General features: G+C 35.6%; 1 protein-coding gene across 1 annotated transcript; it reads right to left on the reverse strand.

The window, feature by feature from the left end:
* Positions 1-5,211: 5,211 nt before the first annotated feature.
* On the reverse strand, positions 5,212-21,569 carry LOC108991218 (zinc finger protein VAR3, chloroplastic). Its single transcript, XM_018965398.2, has 5 exons — positions 20,954-21,569; positions 20,759-20,876; positions 7,665-7,945; positions 7,392-7,490; positions 5,212-7,290 (listed from the first exon to the last, which is right to left on the reverse strand). Exons 1-5 carry the CDS (start codon positions 21,565-21,567, stop codon positions 5,553-5,555), a joined length of 2,850 nt encoding a protein of 949 aa, XP_018820943.1. The 5' UTR covers positions 21,568-21,569; the 3' UTR covers positions 5,212-5,552.
* Positions 21,570-22,010: the final 441 nt, after the last annotated feature.

A 22,010-nucleotide genomic window follows, 5' to 3' on the forward strand; every position in this document is an offset into this window, starting at 1 on the left:
ACCCATTTTCATTTCCATTCTTGGAGAGAACACTTAGAAGCTTTCTCGGGCAGTTTTCTGAGCCTTTTTGCGTGACATTTGTGAAACCATTGTAAGTATTTTCTCACGATAATTTCTTTATAAAAGTTGTTCGTCTTTGCGTATAGTTTTTGTTGGTTCCTTTCTTGTTTAATTTAATAGTCTGTTGATCAGTCAAAAGTAATTGTAACCATGGAAAGGTAAATCTGTGCGATAAACTATATAGTGTGTTGTATTTTGGAGCTTTTGACCAAGCTAATAGACAAATATTGATCCGAAATTTTTATGGAGTGTTGTCAACATGTTTATATGAGTTTTTTTGTATATTAATTGTATGATTAAAGTTTTTGATGAAATATTTTCTTAGATCTAAAAGGTGAGAAACTGGAAGAGGAAAAACTATTTTTGTTTTAAGAACGTTTGGATCTTTTTCCGTTTAATCTTACTCTAGTAGCTTTGATATTTTTATTTTATGATACTTATCCTTTTATCTACATATTAGGATGTTTTTGTGAATATTTTAAGTTTTTATTTGTGAAGATATAATTTTTGTATAAGAGAATACTGGGTTAGGTCAAAAGTTTGATGATTTCGGCTAGATCCATATTTTGGTTTATTTTTAGCCATGTGATTTTAAATTTAATGCTTGGATCTACTTTAAGACACATTTTGTAAACCATATGATGTTTTGGTTGAATATCTCATCATGGTATGCCTTGGATCAAGTGTTTGATCAAGGGAAGTTGAGAAACAATTATGTTTTTGGCAAGTGTTGGAACCAAGTACTTCAAGTGAGATTTTGTGATTTTTGGTGACTTTTATGTGTTAATTCAAAACATTTTAGTTCTTAGGAATGTGTTATGAACATGTTAGAAGAAAGTTTTAGATTTTTGGAAGTTCTTGGAGATGTTTTGAAAAAGGTCAAAACCATGAGATTCAAATGTTTGTGTTTTGGTTAAAAGTATGGATCTTTTGCTTAAAATTTTGTGTGTTTATGAGAAGTAGATTTTTTTAGATGTTTATGCATTTTTTAAGTTTAAGATAAGAGGATCTTTGTTGCAATATTTCAGTTTGATCATGAGTTTTGAAGTTGGAAGAAATTGCAACAAAAATAAGAGACATGGCCTTTGGAAGTTTCAGCCCTATGATGTTTTTCATAGTCTTGTTTGGTTTTAATTTTTTTTTTCAGTTGATTTTTTATTTTAGAACAAAATTTACATGATGAATGTAAATTTTGAGAATTTTTTGTGAAATTCTTAAGTTAAGAGTAAAATGATCATTTTCCCACATATAGAGGATCAAATGATAATTTTACTCTTGGTTAGCAATTTTAATGTTTCTAATTGTTGGTGATAAATTTTCTAACATTTAGAACTCATAATTATAGTTTCTCGTGTTTCGTGCTTTACCTTATAAAACACAATGATCATTACGTTAGCTTCTAACTTACTGTCAGATTACTGTGTATGTGTGTTGGTAAGGAAACTATTGGTTATGTACTTATGTTATCATATATGCCACGTCATGCCATGTCACTACAAGTTTATCTGTTACACATATTATATTCTATCACAAAATACTCATTGTTACATATATTATATTTTATCACGAAATAGTTATCTGTTACACATTATGCCATGTTGCGTAATGTTGTCCGTTACACGTTATGCTAGGTCGCGTAATGTTATATGTTATGCCATGTTATGTGTTGTTTATCTGTTTATGTTACGTCAAGTCATACATCTCATGTATATGTCACGTTATGTATGTCATGTCATTTGTCATTTTACTTCATGTCACGTTATGTCTCGAGTATAGAGTGTGTCTCTAAAACATTATTTTCTCAGTCAGTCATGTTTGAGATATTCATGACGTAATCACTATGATTGCTTGAGCATCTCCATATTCACGCGAGGTACTTCCAGCGTAATTACTTTGATTGTTAGAATACCTCTACTCAAATACTCCTGTGTAATCATTCTGATTATCAGAGTATTACTAGGTACTCCTAGTGTAATCATTCTGATTATTAGGGTATCTCATTTAAAATACTCATGGTGTAATCATTCTGATTGTCTGAGTATCTCTGACGGAACATGTTGGGAGGAATGATTTTGATTGTTCACTATTCCTGAGGAAATAACTGGCGAAATAATTTTGATTGTCAAAGTTCATGTTCACGTTCATGTTTAAGTTCATGCTCAAGTTCAATGTATTGAATAAGATTCTAAGTACATGTATTTCACGTTCAAAGTCATGTTATTCAAGTTCAAGTTGATGTTGCGTTAAGTTTAAGTTTATGTTGCGTTAAGTTTAAGTTTATGTTATCCAAGCTCAAGTACACATTCAATTCAGTTTCAGTTTAAGTTCAGTTTATGTTCACGTTCATGTTTAAGTTCATGTCTAGGTTAGTTCACATTCAAGTTCATGTCATGTCAAGTCACGTCAAGCTTATTTATGATTATGCATGCATTCATAGTTTTACTTCCATGCATGCATCTTTGACCTGTATGTTAAATTATCTGTTAACTTGCTGAAATTTATAATCAAATCTCACCGTGGTAATCCTAGCTGAATTCCCACTGAAATGGTAGACCATGTTTTAGGATCAAGAGGCATACCAGTGGTCGACCGACTGGAGACGGTCTATTAGATGGCAACAGCACGTCGTGGAGCTCATAGGCTCAATGTTTCGATTTATTGTTAGTATTATGGCATCCTCGATTGAGTTGCACGAGCTACTCAATGGATTAGCCTAGTAGTTGCTTAGTTCCTACTTGTACTTAAGAAGCTCGGTCTCTAGTACTCTTATGATTACAAACCTTTTGGACTCATGATGTAATCAAGAAGGTTTACTACCACTTTAATGTTTATGGATTATATTTTAAATATTTGAGATATCTTTAGTTTGGTGCATAGTATTGCTCAAGAAAAAATGTATTCGCTGTGAACATTACATACTATTAGATGCATGCAGGTGCATTGTATCTTTATTTGTTATGAACGGGGGGTTAGGTAACTTTGTGTTGCATGTCCTGATGTTTCAGATGTTCGTCTGTTCCCAAGCAGAATCTGGGGGCGTCACAAAGATAGTTTGTAAATAGTAGTGAGATAGTTTGAATGGAGTATTTTTTAGATTTTGGAAAAAGAGAAAGAAAAAGTTGAAGAAAAAATATTATAAAATTAAAATATTATTATAATATAGTTTTATAATATTATTTTTATTTGAAAATTTGAAAATTTTGAATTGTTTGAAGTAGAAATATTGGGTTTTGGAATAAATTTGTTTTTTATGATATGTTTCAGCATCCTACTCATTTGGTGATGAAGCAGAAATGAGTTTGAAGGATTTTCATGATTCTCGGGGGATGCACAACCCAATAGTGGACAAAGACCATCTATTATTGACACTTGGCATTCTCCTAAAGAAACTTATGTGAAAACTAATTGGGATATTGCATTAGATGAGTCTAAGCAGATGACGGGGATCAATATTATTGTGAGGGATTGTCAAGGTCAAGTTCTTGCCTCCCGAATATTACCGAAATTTTTTTGTACTTTGCCTTCAATAGCTGAAGCTTGGGGTGCATACACAACTGCTTGTTTTACTAAGGAGTTGGGTTTCTATGATGTAGAATTAGAAGGTGATCTTATGGTTGTATCAGGAAGTCTAAATCGTTGGGACCAGCTTGTGGAAGACATCAAATCTGTTTTGTTCACTGTCTTGCAAAGGTAATTAAGTACTCTAGGCCTTAATGTAGTTGATACTCTTCTAATTGAGGAATTGTCTTCGGCCACTTGTGGCTACTGATTGTAACTCTATTTGATTAATGCTAATATATGTCTTTTTCAAAAAATAAAATAAAATAAAATTACAGAAATAATTTTAGTGTTTGCTATTTCTATCTAACTTCAAGATTCCAAGTTATCAACAAACAATTGCATGTGATATATTACAAATTAACAATAGAGAGATTCTTGTCCAGACCTACGGAGTTTGCGCGCACCATTTCAAAACCGATTCTACTGATTGATGAGTATACATATGACTATGACTAAGTTTCGAATTAATCCCTTGATCATTAGGACTCCGTCAGTCTTCTTATGGGAAATGCCAATACGTCCGTTGACCACTACGTCATGTTCAATCAAAAGACGGTAGGTGGCATATTATGTTGGATAAGATAAATGTTATTTATCATTTTCATACTATACATCACTACGTGATTTGGTTGTATTATGTCTTGGTCCCGAGATTGGTACCATGCTTGATAATATTGGTGATTAGAAAGTATAATACATCCAATAGTCGGTTTAGTTCTTAAGGGAATGCATACCTAGCAGCAAAAGTTACCAACTCCTGTGAGAGGACATTACAAGATTATAAGGGATAGAGTATAGGGCATACAGTGTGATACTCCGTACCAACTGATAAGTATATGTGATATATGAGATCCCACATTATTTAATAGGAAGAAGTTCTTTATAATGATTTCAATAAGATTTTAATTGTACATTTGATTAGTCATTTTAGGACTGGTTTGGTTATACAAAATCAAATCATCTCATCTCATATAATTATTATAACTTTTCTAAACTTCCACATAAAATATAATAAATAATTTAACTTTTTCACCCAAAACAAAAATAATATTAAAAATTTATATTATAACAATATTTTATTCAACTTTCAACAAAACATCTCATTTCATCTAAAATATGGCAAAAATGTTGCTTGGGCTTTTTCATGGGCCATCACAAATCGTATGAGAGCCAGTTGAGAATTTAAGAAGAATATTATGACGAGAAATATTACAACCACAAATAGATCCAACAAAAATACAAGTACAATTGAGATAACTTCATTTGATACATTAAATCTATTTTACAATAAAAGTAGCTTTAGAATCCAATGTACCACATTAGGCCATGTCAGTTTGTAGATTTACTTGTGGATCTCTGTGTAGTTAAAATATTTTTCTATTGTGACACCTCATATTGACTGATGAGTGTAGGTATCAAAGTCTGCATTGCTTGGAATGATCCAAAGAGAAGTTCTTGCCCTTTATAATGAATATAATAGAGCTACAATTGTACCATTGATTAGTCTTTTTGAAATATGACCCAAATGCAGCTTTTCTTCCCTTGGAGCATTACACACAATCCACTCAAGAATGAAACCAAGCGCCTGTATTACAAGGCAAAAGAAACCATATATGGTATTGATCTGAATGAGCAGGAATGTTTGATACAACTCAATATGAAAATCAACCTACTCGATAAACAGAATGAATATCATATTTGTTTATTTACCCATTGTAGCACACTTACGTAAGATCATATGGAATGCTTCAAAGGTTTCTCTTAAGAAACTTTTTGAGGATCAAGATTTCGCAAACATAATTATTGTACTTTCTTTTTCTTCTTCAAAAGTAATTTTTTTTAACTCGCGGAAAGTACATCACATCCCAATACAAAACATCAAAATTCCAAGCTTTCTCGCTTAGAGAAAAAAAAAAAAAATCCATATTTTCTCAGCTACCATCATTTTCCTTCACTGGATCTGAGCTCACAATCGGAAGATTTCTTCTGTACTGTGAGGACGTTAACCTCCTCTCCAGTGGCGTTTTTCTTTTACTCACAACAAACCTGTTTACACCCTTTCGCATTGGCATTATTGATGGGAAATCCTCATCAGGTATTTGACTCAGCTCTGAGATGTCCTTAATCTGGGCAACACGCCTGAACCACCTCTCTGCCTTGGCTTCCTCCGACATATCTAGAGGATCTGGTTCCTTCACTGCTGACCCCTCCAAGCTTTTTCCCGTCCATCTCTCTCTAATATTTTCATTTTCTGATTGCTGGGGAGAACTCGTAAAATTTGGTGTCTCATTCGTATTTTCCTTCCGAGGGTACCAACTTCTGAAATCTGTCTCAGTCAAGTTCTCTCCAGCAGGTTTTTCGCTTAATCTTTCTATACTGATGTTTTGATTTCCTCTCTCTTCAATATTATTCCCGTGAAGCACATTGGGTCTAGCATCATATGACTTCTCCAGATGATTCTTTGGCATGTCAGAAGCAGAAGTTTCTTCAGCAGCTTCGTTACTCGAAGCTGTTCCATCTGGCTGTGGTTTGTCCTTTGGCTTGGCAGAAGCAGAAGAGTCTTCAGCACCTTCTTTACTTGAATCCGTTCCCTCTGGCTGTGGTTTGTCCTTTTTAGCAAAGTAGTCAGATGGAAAGGGTACGAATGGTACGAAGTTAGTACTGCTAGCTTGCTCCATGGCCATACGTCTCTTGTAAGCTGGAGAAGTCAACGAGCGATCCTTCTTCTTGCTGACAACAAATCGGTTCTCTCCTTTACGCATTGGCATGATCTCAGGGAAGTCCTCATCCGAAATTGCACTAGAGAGATCTGTAACATTATGCAGTTCTGCTACCCTCTTGAACCATCTCTCAGATTTTTCAGCTTCTTGATTCTCCTTATTCTTATTCTCAATCTGGCTCACAGGGTTCTGAGACTGCTGTAAACTGCCTCCTGACTTGTCTGACTCATTGCTCCCAGAAGCATTGCTTGTCCACTCAATAGTGTTTGAAGCAAGAGATTTCTGGTTGTCTCTCAATGGCTTCTCACTCCCCTGTGGTATTGCATTTTCAGGCTGGGCAAACATATCTGCGGGCAATGGCACGAATGGAACATAATTGGAATTGCTTCCACCAGGGGGGCCATACTGTGAAGAAGTTGTACCGGAGGAATAATGGGGTCCATCTGATCCAGCATTACGTCCCGCAGTTATATTCTTATTGTAAGATTCAGAAACAACAGGTGTGTGACCAAGAATCTTATCTAAACCCTGACTGATTGTCGAGTTTGGACCCACACTTCTTAAATCATTGCCCTCAGGAGAGTCATCACTACCTAAGTTCCTTTGGTATTTAGCATTGGCCAGCCTCCTCTCCAAAGGTGTCTTCCTCGTGCTCACTACAAATCTATTTACCCCTTTTCTCAAGGGCATTATTTCAGGAAAATCTTCATCTGCTATGGCACTGCTCATGTCAGAACTACTATCAAGCTGAGAAACCTTACTGAACCATCGTTGTGCCTTCTCTTCATTGGCAGCCAACCTGCTATCAATGCCAGCCTTATTGGTGTTTGTTCCATTTCCATACCCCACTCCTGATATGCTGTGGGCACTACCAAGCAAGATTTCTCCAGGTCGCTTACAGTCACACCTTAAACATACTCTGTTCCTCCCATAATTAAAGAAATCACATCTGAAAATGAAAAAGTCAAGCTGAAGTTCACCATTTTTCATTGGAATGGATCGACCAATCAACAAGGCAAAGGAAAAACGAAATAATGGGGCGATACTTACTGTGGACACTCCCACTCACCACCAGTCAACTGTCTCTTTGGTCGTGTCTCCTCACATTCAAGGCATTTCATGTTTCTCGCAAAGTTCATGAAACTACACCTGCAAAATAAAGATAATAAAAGAAGTACTACTTATCCAAGAAGATGCCAGATAATAATTAAAATAACTCAGATATATGTTTTCTCCATTGATTCCAGCCAAACACAGTAAATCAAATTATAAAACAAGCTTCCCTAATTCAAGAAACTTTTTAGGCCATAAAGAGGACTCTACCTTGGGCAAATCCAATCGCCTCTTTTCATTTCAACTGTTTGCCCAACATGACTCGGTGTTTGTCCAGATCTCTCAGGGGAGTGCTTTTGATGAGACCCAACAGTGTTTGATTGTGAGGAGCTGTAGCTCAGCTTGGCAAATTCGCTTAACAGATTCCGGACAGATGTTTCCACAGTTTCTCTGTCACAAATACTTTTTTCTGAAGAAACAGATCCGTTGCTGACATAACTCAGTATAAATTTCATCAAATCAACAGTGACCGCTTTATTGGAATCTGATACCTATAGATTGGCAAACAACATGATCTTCTCACTTTAGTGATAGTAACTGTCAAATACTTGAACTAAAGCTCAAATATTAATGCCAAAATCTAAAATTAAAACATAATTAAAAAGAGTGCAAAAAATTTCAAATTAGTGTCATTTAAAGTGAGTAAAAATCATGATATATGTTCCAGACGTAACATCCATTTTAAATAATCTAGACTAGACATCATAAATGCAGTCATGTATAGCTTCAGGCTTGAACTAGGTGGTTCGAATACTTGTTAATCACTCTTGTCATTCCTTTCTCCTCCATTCCTTAGAAAAACTCTATATGTCTAGATGTCAGCTCAAGTAGTCTTGGCCATTCTAATTATATATCAAGTTCGTGTCTTTTTGTTTTCCCTCTTCCTAGGAGATAAACTGAGAGAGAGAGAAGACTGAGACTGTAATGCCCCAATAGAAGAACCAAACCACATGGCCTATACTCCAAAAGGACTAGTCAATGATAGAATAGAAGCCCTATTGGAACCTTATAAAGAACAAGAACTTATCTTTCCCAAGCAATGTGGAATCCCATACACCACCTACCCTTATCATATGGGGTATTACAATCTTCCCCCCCTTAAATTTCCTACGTCCTCGTCGGGCCGTCAATCGTAGGTGACACGGCTCAAGTCCCACATTTCTGGTTGAGATAGGCTCTGATACCATTTGTAACACCCCAATGGATGACCCAAACCACATAACCTATACTTCAAAAGATTAGTCAATGATACAATTGGAGCCTTATTGAAACCTTATAAAGAGCAATAATTTCTCATTTCCAAGCAACGTGAGATCTCATATACCACCTACTCTTATATTTATCATATGGCCCCCACAGAGACTCCTGCAGAGGCACCTATTGAACCAAAGTCTAACATGAAGGAACATGAAAATAACAACAAATCACACTCTCCTGTCGAGACAACTTATGAAACCAAATCATAAAAAGAAGTAAACAAAGGAATCTACTGGACCAGAGTCACCAAAAAAGAAAACCCCGAAATCAATGAAGGCTGAATTGAATATTGCAAAGAAGCCTCTTGGTAGTAAATTTTAGAACTCCAGACAAGATAAAGGTGGTCCACAAGCTCAGTGGAAACAAAGAAAGAATAATAAGCGTGTATTGAAGGGCAATATAGAAAGCAGAAATAGTGGAGAAGAGGTTATAAAACAGAATTCTAGAGAAGAAGACAATGAGAAGAACGTCATTAATGAAGAGCCAAAAGGAGAAGCCATCAGCCTAAAAATAACCAAGAGAAGATCACTGAGTTGGAAAAGCACAAACCAAAAGGGAGAAATGAAGGAAGGCATCGTATTCAAACAGTAGTACTGAGAGTCAAAAGAACAAACAAAAACATGATGGCACTAAACCTGCTGTGAACAGGTCGACATACTGACAGCTTTACTTATAAAAAATAAAACTAAAAGAAAAGGGAAACACAACAAAGAAGATTGGCACAAGGAGAATCAAAGCCGAAAGGAAACAAAGGAGTCTTTTAAGAAGTGTTGTGAAAAGGAGTTTGAGATCAGAAGTGTACATAGAAGAGATTGATGGGTTTAACTGTTAAAGCAGATAGAGGAAAAAAGACAATTCAGATATCGTTCACCGAGTCAACAAACATAGCCTTGCACTTGTCCTTGTTTAGATTATTAACTATGTTATCATTTTCAAATTTATTTGTTGGAGTCGGAGTTCAAAACTCGGAGCCGATATTGGCTCCGACTCCAACCATTTTTTTCGAACTCCGATTTTTCCCACTCCGCCGAAGTCAAAGTCAGAGGGGGTATCCGCTAGAGTCGGAGCCGCCAGAAGTTTTGCCCACCCCTACAAGATATCATATTCGTTTAAAATTGAGTCCTTCATCACAGCCTATAAAAGTTTGGAAAATGTCTCTATGGTAGCTACTCACTCTCAAACATGGAGAGAATTCTTACACATTCATTGATGTTCAACAATATATATACTACATATAATTGACAATTATACCCTCCCAAGTTACACTAATTACAACCATGTCCTCAAACACTCCTCCTCAAGCTAGGGCATATATATCATATAAACCCAGCTTGGGACACATAAGCTTTAACCGACTATAACACAATGACTTAGTACACAATTTTTTTTTTTTTTTTATGTTGGGGAACCTCTCCAATGCAAGGCCCTTCGAATTCACCATTGCAGAGTAAACTCAGGTCCTGTGCACCGCACCCTCGGAAGTTTCAACTTAGTACTTAGTAAACATATCTGTGAGTTGATCAGCAGACTTCAGAAAAGGTGTAGAAATGTCATCACTTAGTATCTTATCTCGAATGAAGTGACAATCAATCTCTATGCATTTAGTCCTCTCATGGAATACAAGATTAGAGGCAATATATACTGCAGCTTGATTATCACAAAATAACTTAAGAGGGACAGGAGTTGAAAAGCCAATCTCTTGAAGGAAGTGTTACAACCATGTCAGCTGTAGTGTGAGTCATTGCCCTGTATTCAACTTCTGCACTAGACCGAGCTACTACTGCTTGTTTCTTACCCTTCCATATAACCAAGTTACCTCCCACAAAGGTATAATATCCAGTATTAGATCTTTTATCTGAAGGAAATCCTACCCAATCAGCATCTGAAAAGTCTTCAACCCTAGGATATCCATTTGGTCGATACAACAATTCAAGGCCAGGAGCTCGCTTAAGATAACAAAGAACATGGATTACAGCATCTTAATGTGAGACCTTAGGCATTTGTAAAAATTGACTCACTACACTCACTGCATGAGAGATGTCTAGTCTAGTGATAGTGAGATAATTCAATTTCCCAACAAGGGTTTGAAACTCTTACCTGGATCTCCAAACAACTCCCCTTCCTCTTTCAAGAGTTTACGATTTAGGTCTATCGGAGTGTTAATAGGTCATGCACCCAACATGCAAGTTTCTTCTAGAAGGTCAAATACATATTTGCTCTTAGATAGGTTAATACCCTTTTTAGATCAACTAACTTCAATTCCAAGAAAATATCTAAGCTAACCCAAGTCTTTTGTCTGAAACTGATCATGTAAAAAATGTTTCAACCTAGCAATTCCAGCAAAGTCACTCCCAGTAATTACAATGTCATTCACATATACAACCAACAAAATGTGACCTACATCACTATGTAGGTGAAATACCAAATGGTCTGTTTAGCATCTATGAAGACCAAATGTCAATACAGCATCAAAAAACCTCCCATACCATGCTCGAGGAGATTGTTTCAAACAATATAATGTTTTTTTTAACTTGCATACATTACCTCGATACTCCCCCTGAGCAACAAACTCAGGTGGTTGCTCCATATAAACTTTTTCATGCAAGTCACCATGCAGAAATGCATTTTTAACATCTGCTAAAATAAGGGTCAGTCTAAATTAGCAAGAAGAGAGATCAACACTCAAACAGAGGAGATTTTAGCAACTGGGGAGAAGATTTCCTCGTGATCAATGTCATATGTTTTAGTGTAACCCTTAACAACCAAGTGGGCTTTCAAACGTTGCACAGAACCATCAGGATTGGATTTGATTGAATATACCCAATTACAACCAACTGGTTGTTTACCAGATGGTAGTGGAACAAGATCCTATGTCCCATTCATCTATTTCATTTTTTATAGTTGTCCTCTATTCCGGATCAGATAAAGCATCCCAAACTATCTTAGGAACAGAAAAATTTGAAAGTTGAGAAGTAAAACATGAGAATAAAGGAGATAAGGTATGGTATGAGAAAAATTAACTAATCAGATGTTAAGTAACACAAGAACGTTTACCTTTGCAGAGAGCAATACACAGAGTCTGAAGTAATAGGTAACTCAGGATCTAAAAATGGAGACATGGTTGGTGAGGCATTGGAGCCCGCGGCTGCAAGCAACGCTAGTAAACCTATAAAGGAACAGGGGGAGGCACTGAGGAAGGTTGGGTAAGGTTGGGTGAGTGTGAAAGAGAAAGTGTAAGAGTAGGTAATGGTAGAGGTTCACACTCAACACTCAAACATGTGTTCGAGAAATATAGTATGGACTCAGAAGGTAACATCAGCACTCGTGAAGTAGCGTCTAAGAACAAGAATATAGCATCGATATCTTGAGTCCGAGAATAACCAACAAAAAGACACTTGGTAGAACGTGGATCAAGCTTATCAAAGCCGAGAAACCATCGAGAATTGATGAAGGCATACGGTTAATAAAGTGACAAGCAGTAAGAACACCATCATTCCAAAATCGTTTAGGAACATGCATATGCAGTAAAAGTGCTTGGGTTACATCTAACAAATGACGATTTTTGCATTCAGCCATCCCATTTTGTTGGGGTGTGTAAGAACATAAGTTTGATGAACAATTCCTTTAGTACTTAAGTAGCAAAGGCACTAGATTGATATTCTCTAGCATTATCATAACGCCAAACTTGAACCTTTTTGCTAAATTGGATTTTAGTTTTTTTCCAAAAGACTTTGAATATGGAAAGAAGTTCAGATCGTGCTTTCATCATAAATAACCATGTCACATGAGAGCAGTCATCAACAAATGTAACAAAATACTGAAACTTGTTTTAGAGTGAACCAATTCAAAAGAATCTAATGCTAGTCAACTTGAGGTACAAAAGACACGCGATGATGTTTACTAAGTTGACATGCTTCACAAGGAAAGGGAGAAACATTTTCAAGATTCCTAACTTGACATTTCAAAAGGGAAAGAAAGGGGTGCCCAAGGCGACAGTGCCATTCATAAGCAGATGATGAGGATGTGAGGGCTTGAGTGCCTAACTGTTTAACATTAAAATAATACAAACCATCAGCTTCATGCCCCATACCAATTTTGTTCCCCGTCTTGAGATCCTAAAAGATACATGAAGAGGGATAAAATGTCATTGAACATTGAAGATTTTGAGTAATCTTACTAATGGACAACAAACTAAAGAAAAAACTAGGAGCATATAGAACAAATGACAAGGATATAGAGTCAGTGATCTTAGTGGATCCAATGCCTATAACTTTAGCAAGAGAACCATTAACAAGAGTAACACTTTTTTGAGATGTCATAGTATCTAACTCAGATAAGGCACAAGACAAACCAATAAGATGTTCATTAGCTCCTGAATCAATGATCTATGGATCTTGAGTGGATAAGACAAGACATGCAGACGTTGTACCTGAATGGACAAGAGTAGTAATCGAAGATGAAGTTCGTGTGTGACCCAAAAGCTGATCATACTCATCCTTTGATATGGTACCATATCTGAAGTCAAGTTAGAGCTCGTTGACAATGATATAGCATCTTGGCAAATGGCCTAATGAGCGGACTCAGATGGTCTACCATGTAAATTCCAACAATAGTTCATTGAGTGATTATTGCGACCACAATGGGTATACTTACAAGACTCACAGCCTCGAGTGTGAATATCTTCTACATCACGTCCCCCACGTGCACCTTTACCATCTCGGCCTCCACGCCCATCAGGAGCAACATTGGAGTCAACCAAAGCAGATCTCTCACTAATCTGATCAACAGATTTTGACCACACATATAGTTCTTTCCATTCAATTTCATCGCAGTCATAGGCATATTACAGTTTGGTGCAAAAGACTGTTCCTGTTTGGATTCAGAGATGAGTTGAAATAGTTTTAGATGAGTTGAATAAAATATTATTAGAATATTATTTTTTAATATTATTATTGTTTTGGGATTTGAGAAAGTTGAATTGTTTTATATTTTGTGTGAGAATTTGAAAAAGTTGTAATGATGAGTTGAGATAAATTTCCAATCCAAACGGGGCTATGACTCAAATTTAGTTGCCATGGACGCAGAAAAATGTCACATTTCAACTTGGAGACAGAAAATTCACATAGAATAGAAATATGGATGAAAAAACGAGGAATACAATCTAGAAAACTAAAAACCCAGCTCAAGTACCCAAAAAATCAACCTAAAGTAACCAAAATTGAGCTCTGTATCAGTCAAAATCAGTCTACATCAATTGAAACAAGCACCTATCAACTCAGAACCGGCCTATATCGAGTCTATATAGGCATGTATCAAGTCTAAATCGGCCGATATAAAGTCTAAACTAGTATCATCCTATTCCTGTTCTTAAACACGGATTAGGTTATCCTAAACGAGAATAAGTAGGTTGGGTATCACCTTATCCTCATTACCAAATAGATGTTATTTCGGATAGAAACAAGCTCTTACTCAAGGTTGGGGTTATCCGCACTCAAGGATTTGATAGCTTATACTTGCAACCAAACACTCCAAGGCTTCAAAGTTGCCGGCAACTGAGAGCCCTTCTGGCGGCCGATGACAATGGGTAACTCGCCGGGATGCATAGAAAATGACGATGAGTTCAACCCTAGTGCCCAGTACCGGAGACAGCACCAGAAACTCGCCGAAAACAACTTGAAACTCCTATCGGCCGCAGACAACGAAGAGAGAAGCCATTGGGATGCACAGAGGACGACAGTGAACTTAGATCCGACAGCAAAAAACACTAGTGAGCTTAGATCCGGCAACAAAAATCAAATAGGAACACTTCGGTGAGCTCAAGCAACAGTGAGCTCGATTTCGGCCGCTCCTAGCTGAACCACTGTACACCACTTACCACCAACCAACTACTCAATGCTTTGATACAATGTAAACACACATGGAGAGAATTCCTACATCATTCATTGGTGTTCAACAATATATATATTACATACAATTGACAATTATACCCTCACACGTTACATTAATTATAACCACGTCCTGTAACAGCAAGGATAAATTCTCTCTCTTTATAATGGTTCCAATAAGACTTCAATTGTATCAATAACTATTCCTTTTAGAGTATAGGTCCAGATGTGGCTTGGACCTCCCTTGGAGCGTTACATAATCATAAATAGATTAAGTGTACAAGTACATCGCCATGAATGAAGTTTTACAACCGTAAACATGCTTATCATGTTTACTTTCTTATTGAGTATTTGATTCATTTTAAATGTTTTAACCACCCAAGTAATGAACGATGTAAGGATGATGCTACAGGACAAGACTTGGCGCAGGGGGGAGAACTAACACCTAGATGATCATGAGATTCCAGTCTATATTTTGTATATTGGTGAATTCATTGTAGCGCAAGACATTGAAAAATATTTTTGTAAGTACTTCCATTGACTCTCTTTTAGACTTTCAGTACTTAATAAAGTGTTTATGTTATTTTTAAAATTATGGAGTTCATTTTTTTATAAGTAAAAAATCATGGAGTTCATATACTTGGCTCACGTGTAAATAGATATTCTGAAAAAGTTGTAATATTCCAACCCTCATATTTTTATAAAACTACTATTCTTAAACCCTTGAGGGAAGGGTGGTTACACTTAATGTAGCCCAAGAAAATCATAACTTTTTTTTCAAAAAAAGGACCCTAAACCTATTTATTTTACTCGGCCATAATTCCCCCTTGATGCTGCCCCTTTTCAGCTGTTAAAACTCAAAAAATCAGAATCTATGCTTTTCATCAATGTTCAAGTTTAGATATCTAATGATGACCTAATCTATTTCTACATCTTTCTTGAATAGCTTTTGGCATGTAATCAGTGTAAGCTAAAACCTTTCACTCTAACTTCGTAAACCTCAATACATAGTCATTGCTTGGTGAGTAATCAAAGGTTTTCTTCACTTTTCAATGAAATAATCTGAGTTTAATCGAGAGGTGCTAAAAGTACCCTAAACCTTTTGTTTCTCCACTACCTTAACACCTCAACAGTACATATTTCAAGTTCTATAGCATTCCTAGAGAGTGCACTGCATTGTGCAACGTATCAAACATTCCTATCTTTTATACATCTTTTACACATCATTAAATTCTACAAGTTTTCTCAACCAATCAAACCCTATCACTCGAACATTCCTATCTTTTACACATCATTAAATGCAAGTTTTCTCAACCAATGACCCTATTTCTCATTTTCTTTATATGTCAAAACATATAATCATAAGACAAGATAGTGCAAGAGGCAGACTTTTGTATAATAAGAAAAAATCTATATAACACAATTAAACAAAAGCTTTAAAAGGCAAGATGGTAATTTAATTAGCCTATTAACTCAATGTATTATGGCATTATGTAGCATAAAAATAAGTAGTAAACAAATTACATAAAATTTAAGCTTCACATTTTATATAATTCTCTTGTGCTTTACTACTTATTTTTATGCACAACTATTGTACAATTAAAGTACATGGTTTAATCACAATATACCAAATAAAGTTCAAGAAACGTAGTTGTTATATGGGGTTCAAAGCATATACATCACATATGATTACAAGTGGCGCCATGATGCATAAGTGATCTTAAATGTGAAGTAAATGCTTAAGAATATTTTATTACATCATTTTCTAGGTCTAGGGCTGATTTTTATAAAATTTTCTAAAAGAAATTACAAAATCACGGTTTTGTGCACTTTAAGCTCACACAAAGTGCGCCACAAAAGTGCACTTTAGTAGATGCGCTTCGCTTTGGTATGTGAAGCACTTCAGCTTTTCATTCAATCATTTTGCTTAGATTTAAGTCAAAAGTCCAAAACACAAAAATAAAAACAATTTTTACCAAAAGCAAAACAAAAATACGGTACAAAAATTATATTCAAACAACTTTTCAACTCTACTCATCCACTTTATCAAATCCCAATACAAATTATAATTAAAAAAATTATTCAAATTTTCCTATCCCTCACAAAATCCAATAAAAACGCTTCTCAAAATTTTTCAAAAAAACTCTCATTCTCAAACTTTCATTAACCATGCAAACATTTGAATTGCCTTGTATTTTTTTGGTGGTTAACTCTCACCTGAAGAGAGAACATTAGTAAATCTTGTTCTTGTGTTTGTGGCTCTTGCGGATAAGTATCACGGCAGTAGCTTTAATAACTCAAGTCAATGACCCTAAGCGACCATCTTAGAGACTCAACAATCATACAATAGTTGGAAATAAGTGGAGTTGGGTTTAGCATATTAGGATGCATAATCCCAAGGGGTTGGCTCAAGTGGTAAAAACCTTAGGTGCAAACAATCTCTAAGGGCCATCGGATTAGGGGATTTTCTCCTTAAATTATCCAAGGTGCACTTGCGGGAAACTCCTTGCCGAGGAGGGTCTGTGCACCCCCGGGATTAGTCGAGACGTTGTTCCCGGACATCCGGTACCAATAAAAAACAAAAGCATATTAGGATGCATAGAAACAAGTCAATTGTTTGTTGCATGGGTAGGAAGTCAACTTACAAGGTATGATGTGATCATTTATGAACAAAATTTCTTGAAAAATGTAAGCGTTAAATAGAGGAAACCAAATCTCTATCTACTAAGAGCACTCCCAGTGGTTTATATATCTTATCCTTTAAAATACATCACTAAAATTCACTTTTTCTATTTTACATATTGATTTTTTACAATATACCATATATCAGTTTATCTATTTTTTCTTTACATCATTTAAATGTTATATTATTTAATAGTTTGTTAGAAAAAAAGCACAAGGAGAGAGAAACTATTGTGGGAGACAAAGTACATAAAAAGCGAAAAAATAAATAAAATATTTTTACATGTGTACAGTTCACGCTACACGTAGCTAAACACTGTAGCAAAATGGAAAATAGATTTGAAAATACATGATCCATTGGAAGCAGTCTTGAGCTACTTTTCTTCAAATTTTACAAAAAAATGGGTTTTACAAAACCCATTGGGAGTGCTCTAACAAAAGCCTGAGTAAAAGACTCATGGGGCATTTGGTTCGGGAATTCTAGCAATCATTTTTTAACATCTATATTCTCAAGAATTTGATGTTTGGGAATCCAGATTCCCAAGAATGTTACTAAATTCATGTTTAGGTATCTTGCAAATTCTTGATGGGATTCCTTGTAAGACGAGATTTCTATGTATGGTTTTTTACTAGAACTCTTGTAATATGAGCTCCTTGTAATTATGAGAGGGTGGGAACAAGATCCCACATTGCTTGGGAGAGAGAAGTTCCTATCCTTTATAATGAATTCAAGGAGTTCCAATTGTAATAGTTACTAGTCATTTTAGAGTATAGGCTTAGATGTGGCTCTAAGACTTTCCTTGGGTTGTTACATCTATTTTTTGTTTATAATATTTAAGGTTTTATTGAAATATTTCTTCTGTTTTTTACTTCAATGAGTAAAATAAAAAATAAAAGTCAAACAGTCACCTATAACTAATAAATAATATGATAAAAAAATAATTGCATCAAAGTTCATTAAACCAAATAGTATAAAAAACAATATCCAATAAAAAAAGGAAAAAATAAGTTTATTGAATTTTTTTAAAAAAGTACATTCACTGAAGATCAATGTCACCTATGACAATATAATGAACTCAGCCTGCGTCTGCGAGAAAATCCAGCCTGCACCTCTTCAGAAGGGAATCCACATTCTCTTCAAAAGGGGGTTGGGACGGAATCCAGATTCTCGGGGCATCTGGACTTCCTCCACTTAAGTCTATTGAAACAGGAAAATCTTCAGGATTCCCAGGTACTCTTTTTGGATTCTTAGGAATCCTAAAGGATTATGTCCACCCAAACACCCCATCAAAGACATTCACACGAGTAAAAAGGAAAATCAGTAATGATGATGAATGTTTTCCATAGGTAGCAAAGGACGTGTTTATATTGAACAAACTAAAGAAACATGGTAAGTAGCCCATAACGGCTATTGTAAAATTGTTCTATATTTTCCTGCCCATAACGGCTATTGTAAAACTGTTCTATATTTTAAAAGATTCTTCAAGTATATGATATTATAATGACCTTTCATGCAATCCCCTTTATAAGCACCTTCCATATGATATGTCTTGAAAATCTAGTTTTTCAAATGATTAAATTAGATGCATGTGCTATTTAGGAGTAATGAACATATTTATGCTATGAAAACCACTCCAATGTTTTCAACTTAAAAGTTATGAACTCATGATTATTCTCACATTATGAATGTGAATATTCTTATGTTATGAATGTCAAGAGAAAAAAACTCACATTATCAAAGCTATGAAAAGATGAATGAATGCACGTTATGAATGTTTTTATTTGGTCATTTGATAATGCCTGGCTCCAATGCAATGCTATGGATGGATGTGCAAGCCACACGGAATGACATTGAGAAGATATGGTCCACCTCGGATGTTTACATCTAACATGATGCAGTACCCCTATGTGCACCAGCTGTGTGACAGGTGCACATAAGGGCTAATTTGTTTGGGCCACTATGAATGAAAATGTTTTAAATTCCGATGCTTTATGATATGTGTGGAGATGCTTGAATCTACTTAAGAATGTTTTCAAAGGTAAAAAACGAATCAAAGTATTTCTGTCATATGATATACTATTTACCAAGTATTCGACCATTTTTTGTTTTATATTTAAAATTTCCTTCGTAACGATAACAAAGATAAGTTAGCAAGCCAAAACCAGTAGAGGAAAACCATGACTTAGCCCCGTTTGGATTTAGAGTTTATCTCAACTCATCTCATCTAATCATTACAACTTTTTCAAATTTTCACACAAAATATAATAAGCAATTTAACTTTTTCAAATCTCAAAACAATAATAATATTAAAAAATAATATTCTACTAATATTTTATTCAACTTTCATCTCAGCTCATCTCATCTCAACTCACTATCCAAACCTCACCTTAGTCAAGCATTATTTAGTTCCCAGCACATACTTTATTAGGATCTGGATTTAATTTGACAGAATGACACTGAAAATACTTTGTTTTAATTTCAGTTATTTAAAATTTACTCTTGATATTGTGCCTTAATAAAACATTCAGTTGTCTTGAAGTAAAGTTTATGGATAACTCATCACCTGCCGCTATGTAAGAGCATTCGCATTGGAATATCCAAACGCAAATACAAAAGGTCAAATGGCTAATAAAACATGAAAACGGGCTGCATTGGATTATGCAAGTGTAAAACCAAATGACTTTTAGCTACAGTGATTCAACTCCTTCGGTCATATTTGACTTAATACTGTAGTTCAACCAAATGTTTGTTTATTATTTTCTTCCTCCAGAAGCGCTCTCTCTCTTCCCTCGATTTTTTCCAGTCCAGCCTCTATACACAGTGCGTCAAACCCAGTAAAGGAAGAAGTATTGACATAGAACAAGCACATACCTTGGTCTGCTTGAGATGCTACTTGGGATTTAACGCAACTTTCACTGGTTGGTTGTACTGATCATGAGAATATGATAGAGACATTATGTTTGAAATAAATTCAATGGTGTTGTATTAAATATTTAGAATGTATTCACTGCACTCCAGGACCCATCCACATCTTTATCCAAGTCTCATATTGTATAACATTAATATTTCCATGTAGCTCTTAATTTAGAAAAAAAAAAATTAATAGAACAAAAAAATTGAAAAAAAATATTATTAAATTTATAATATTTTATTATTATTATTATGACTAATAAATGGATAATCCAATGTAGGAATAAATTTTGAGTGGAATAGCCAAATATAAAATCATGTCATATTATGCAAATTTTACATTTGCATTTGCATAATCCAATTAATGCTCATGCTATGATGTGATATTACTGCCCTACACGAAGGGGGTGTTACGTACATAGAGTCGCTGATCAAATTGTAACCTAAATTATAGCGTTTCAGTATATGCACTATATCAAAAACTGAACATCATAAAAGAACATCGCAGACAACGAACCAAAGTTGGAAACAGAAATATCCATCTAAGCATTAGAAATCCTAACACTTACGTAGGATTCACCGTTGTGCAAAAACGATGCCATCTTCCTCACGGAATCATCACCATCTTTGAAGAGAAATGGCGACCCATTCCCAACCACCACTTCAACATCCTTCCTAGAAAGCAACCTGCACATCCAAAAATGGAGATGTGGTATGCAGTAAGACAAAAATAAAGAAAGTGGATCAGACGTTAGAACACGAACCCCAAAAGGTTCGCCCTATCTCTAGCGAACGCCAAGCAGGCACTCGCGGCGCGCACGAACTCATCCGGTAAATCAGCGGACGCAACGAACTCAACCTCGCAGCCAATCTCATGAGCCGATAAGTCACCGGATCCGGGGCGATAATTAATGTTGTCGTTACGAAAGTAGCCGGCGAGAGAGAGGGTCTGGAGGAAGGCTGACCACTCGGGCCAGGGATGAGAGTCTCGATTAGAAGAGCGTAGAAAGTGGTCGTCACGGAGGGCGGATGAGGAGCGGGTGTGGAGCTGCCGGTGCGACTGGGAGGCTTTGACCGAAGGAGACGGAGAGGGAGAGACGAAGAGATGGTGGAGGTGGTGAGAAGAGAGGGAAGAGGAGAGGAGTTTGTGGCGGCGGGAGAGTCGGAGGAGGGAAGGGCATCGGCGGCGGTGTTGGTGGAGAAGAAGAGGGAAGGGGCTGGTGGTGTTGAGAAGCACAAGCAACCTGGTGGCGCCGCCCATTGTCTGTATGATAAACCCTCTCTCTGTTTTATAAAACCTCTTTATTTCAGAGAGAAGACAGTGGAGTGACTGCCTCTCTTCGAATTGAGAGGATTGGGGCGGGCTTCTGTGGTCCATGTCCGCTCCACCGTCGAAATGAAGATTTTTTGGAAAACAATTATTTTCATATATTTTTATATTATCTTATTATTATTCTTAAATTATTTATTATTATATATAAATTATTTATTTCTGTTTTATTACTATTTACAATCATCTGAATTTATCTATATTTATAAATAGTAATGAATTTAAATATTTGAATGAATTTTATAGATCTTATTGAAATGTATTTAAATATATAAAGTAGATTAATATATGGACTATTGTTATAATGATAAAATAATTATTTTATTTATATATTTTATAAATAAAAGTCTCATCAATTAATAGTACATAATTAATATGAAAAAAAATGAGGTTATTTCGAATTAAATAAATTGTGTGTAATTAGATAGAGTAAATCCATCCATTCAAAATTAACTGAGATAATCTAGATAGTCTTAATGTCCAAACACAAC

Source organism: Juglans regia, chromosome 3 (genome assembly GCF_001411555.2).
Source record: "Juglans regia cultivar Chandler chromosome 3, Walnut 2.0, whole genome shotgun sequence".
NCBI lineage: Eukaryota > Viridiplantae > Streptophyta > Magnoliopsida > Fagales > Juglandaceae > Juglans > Juglans regia.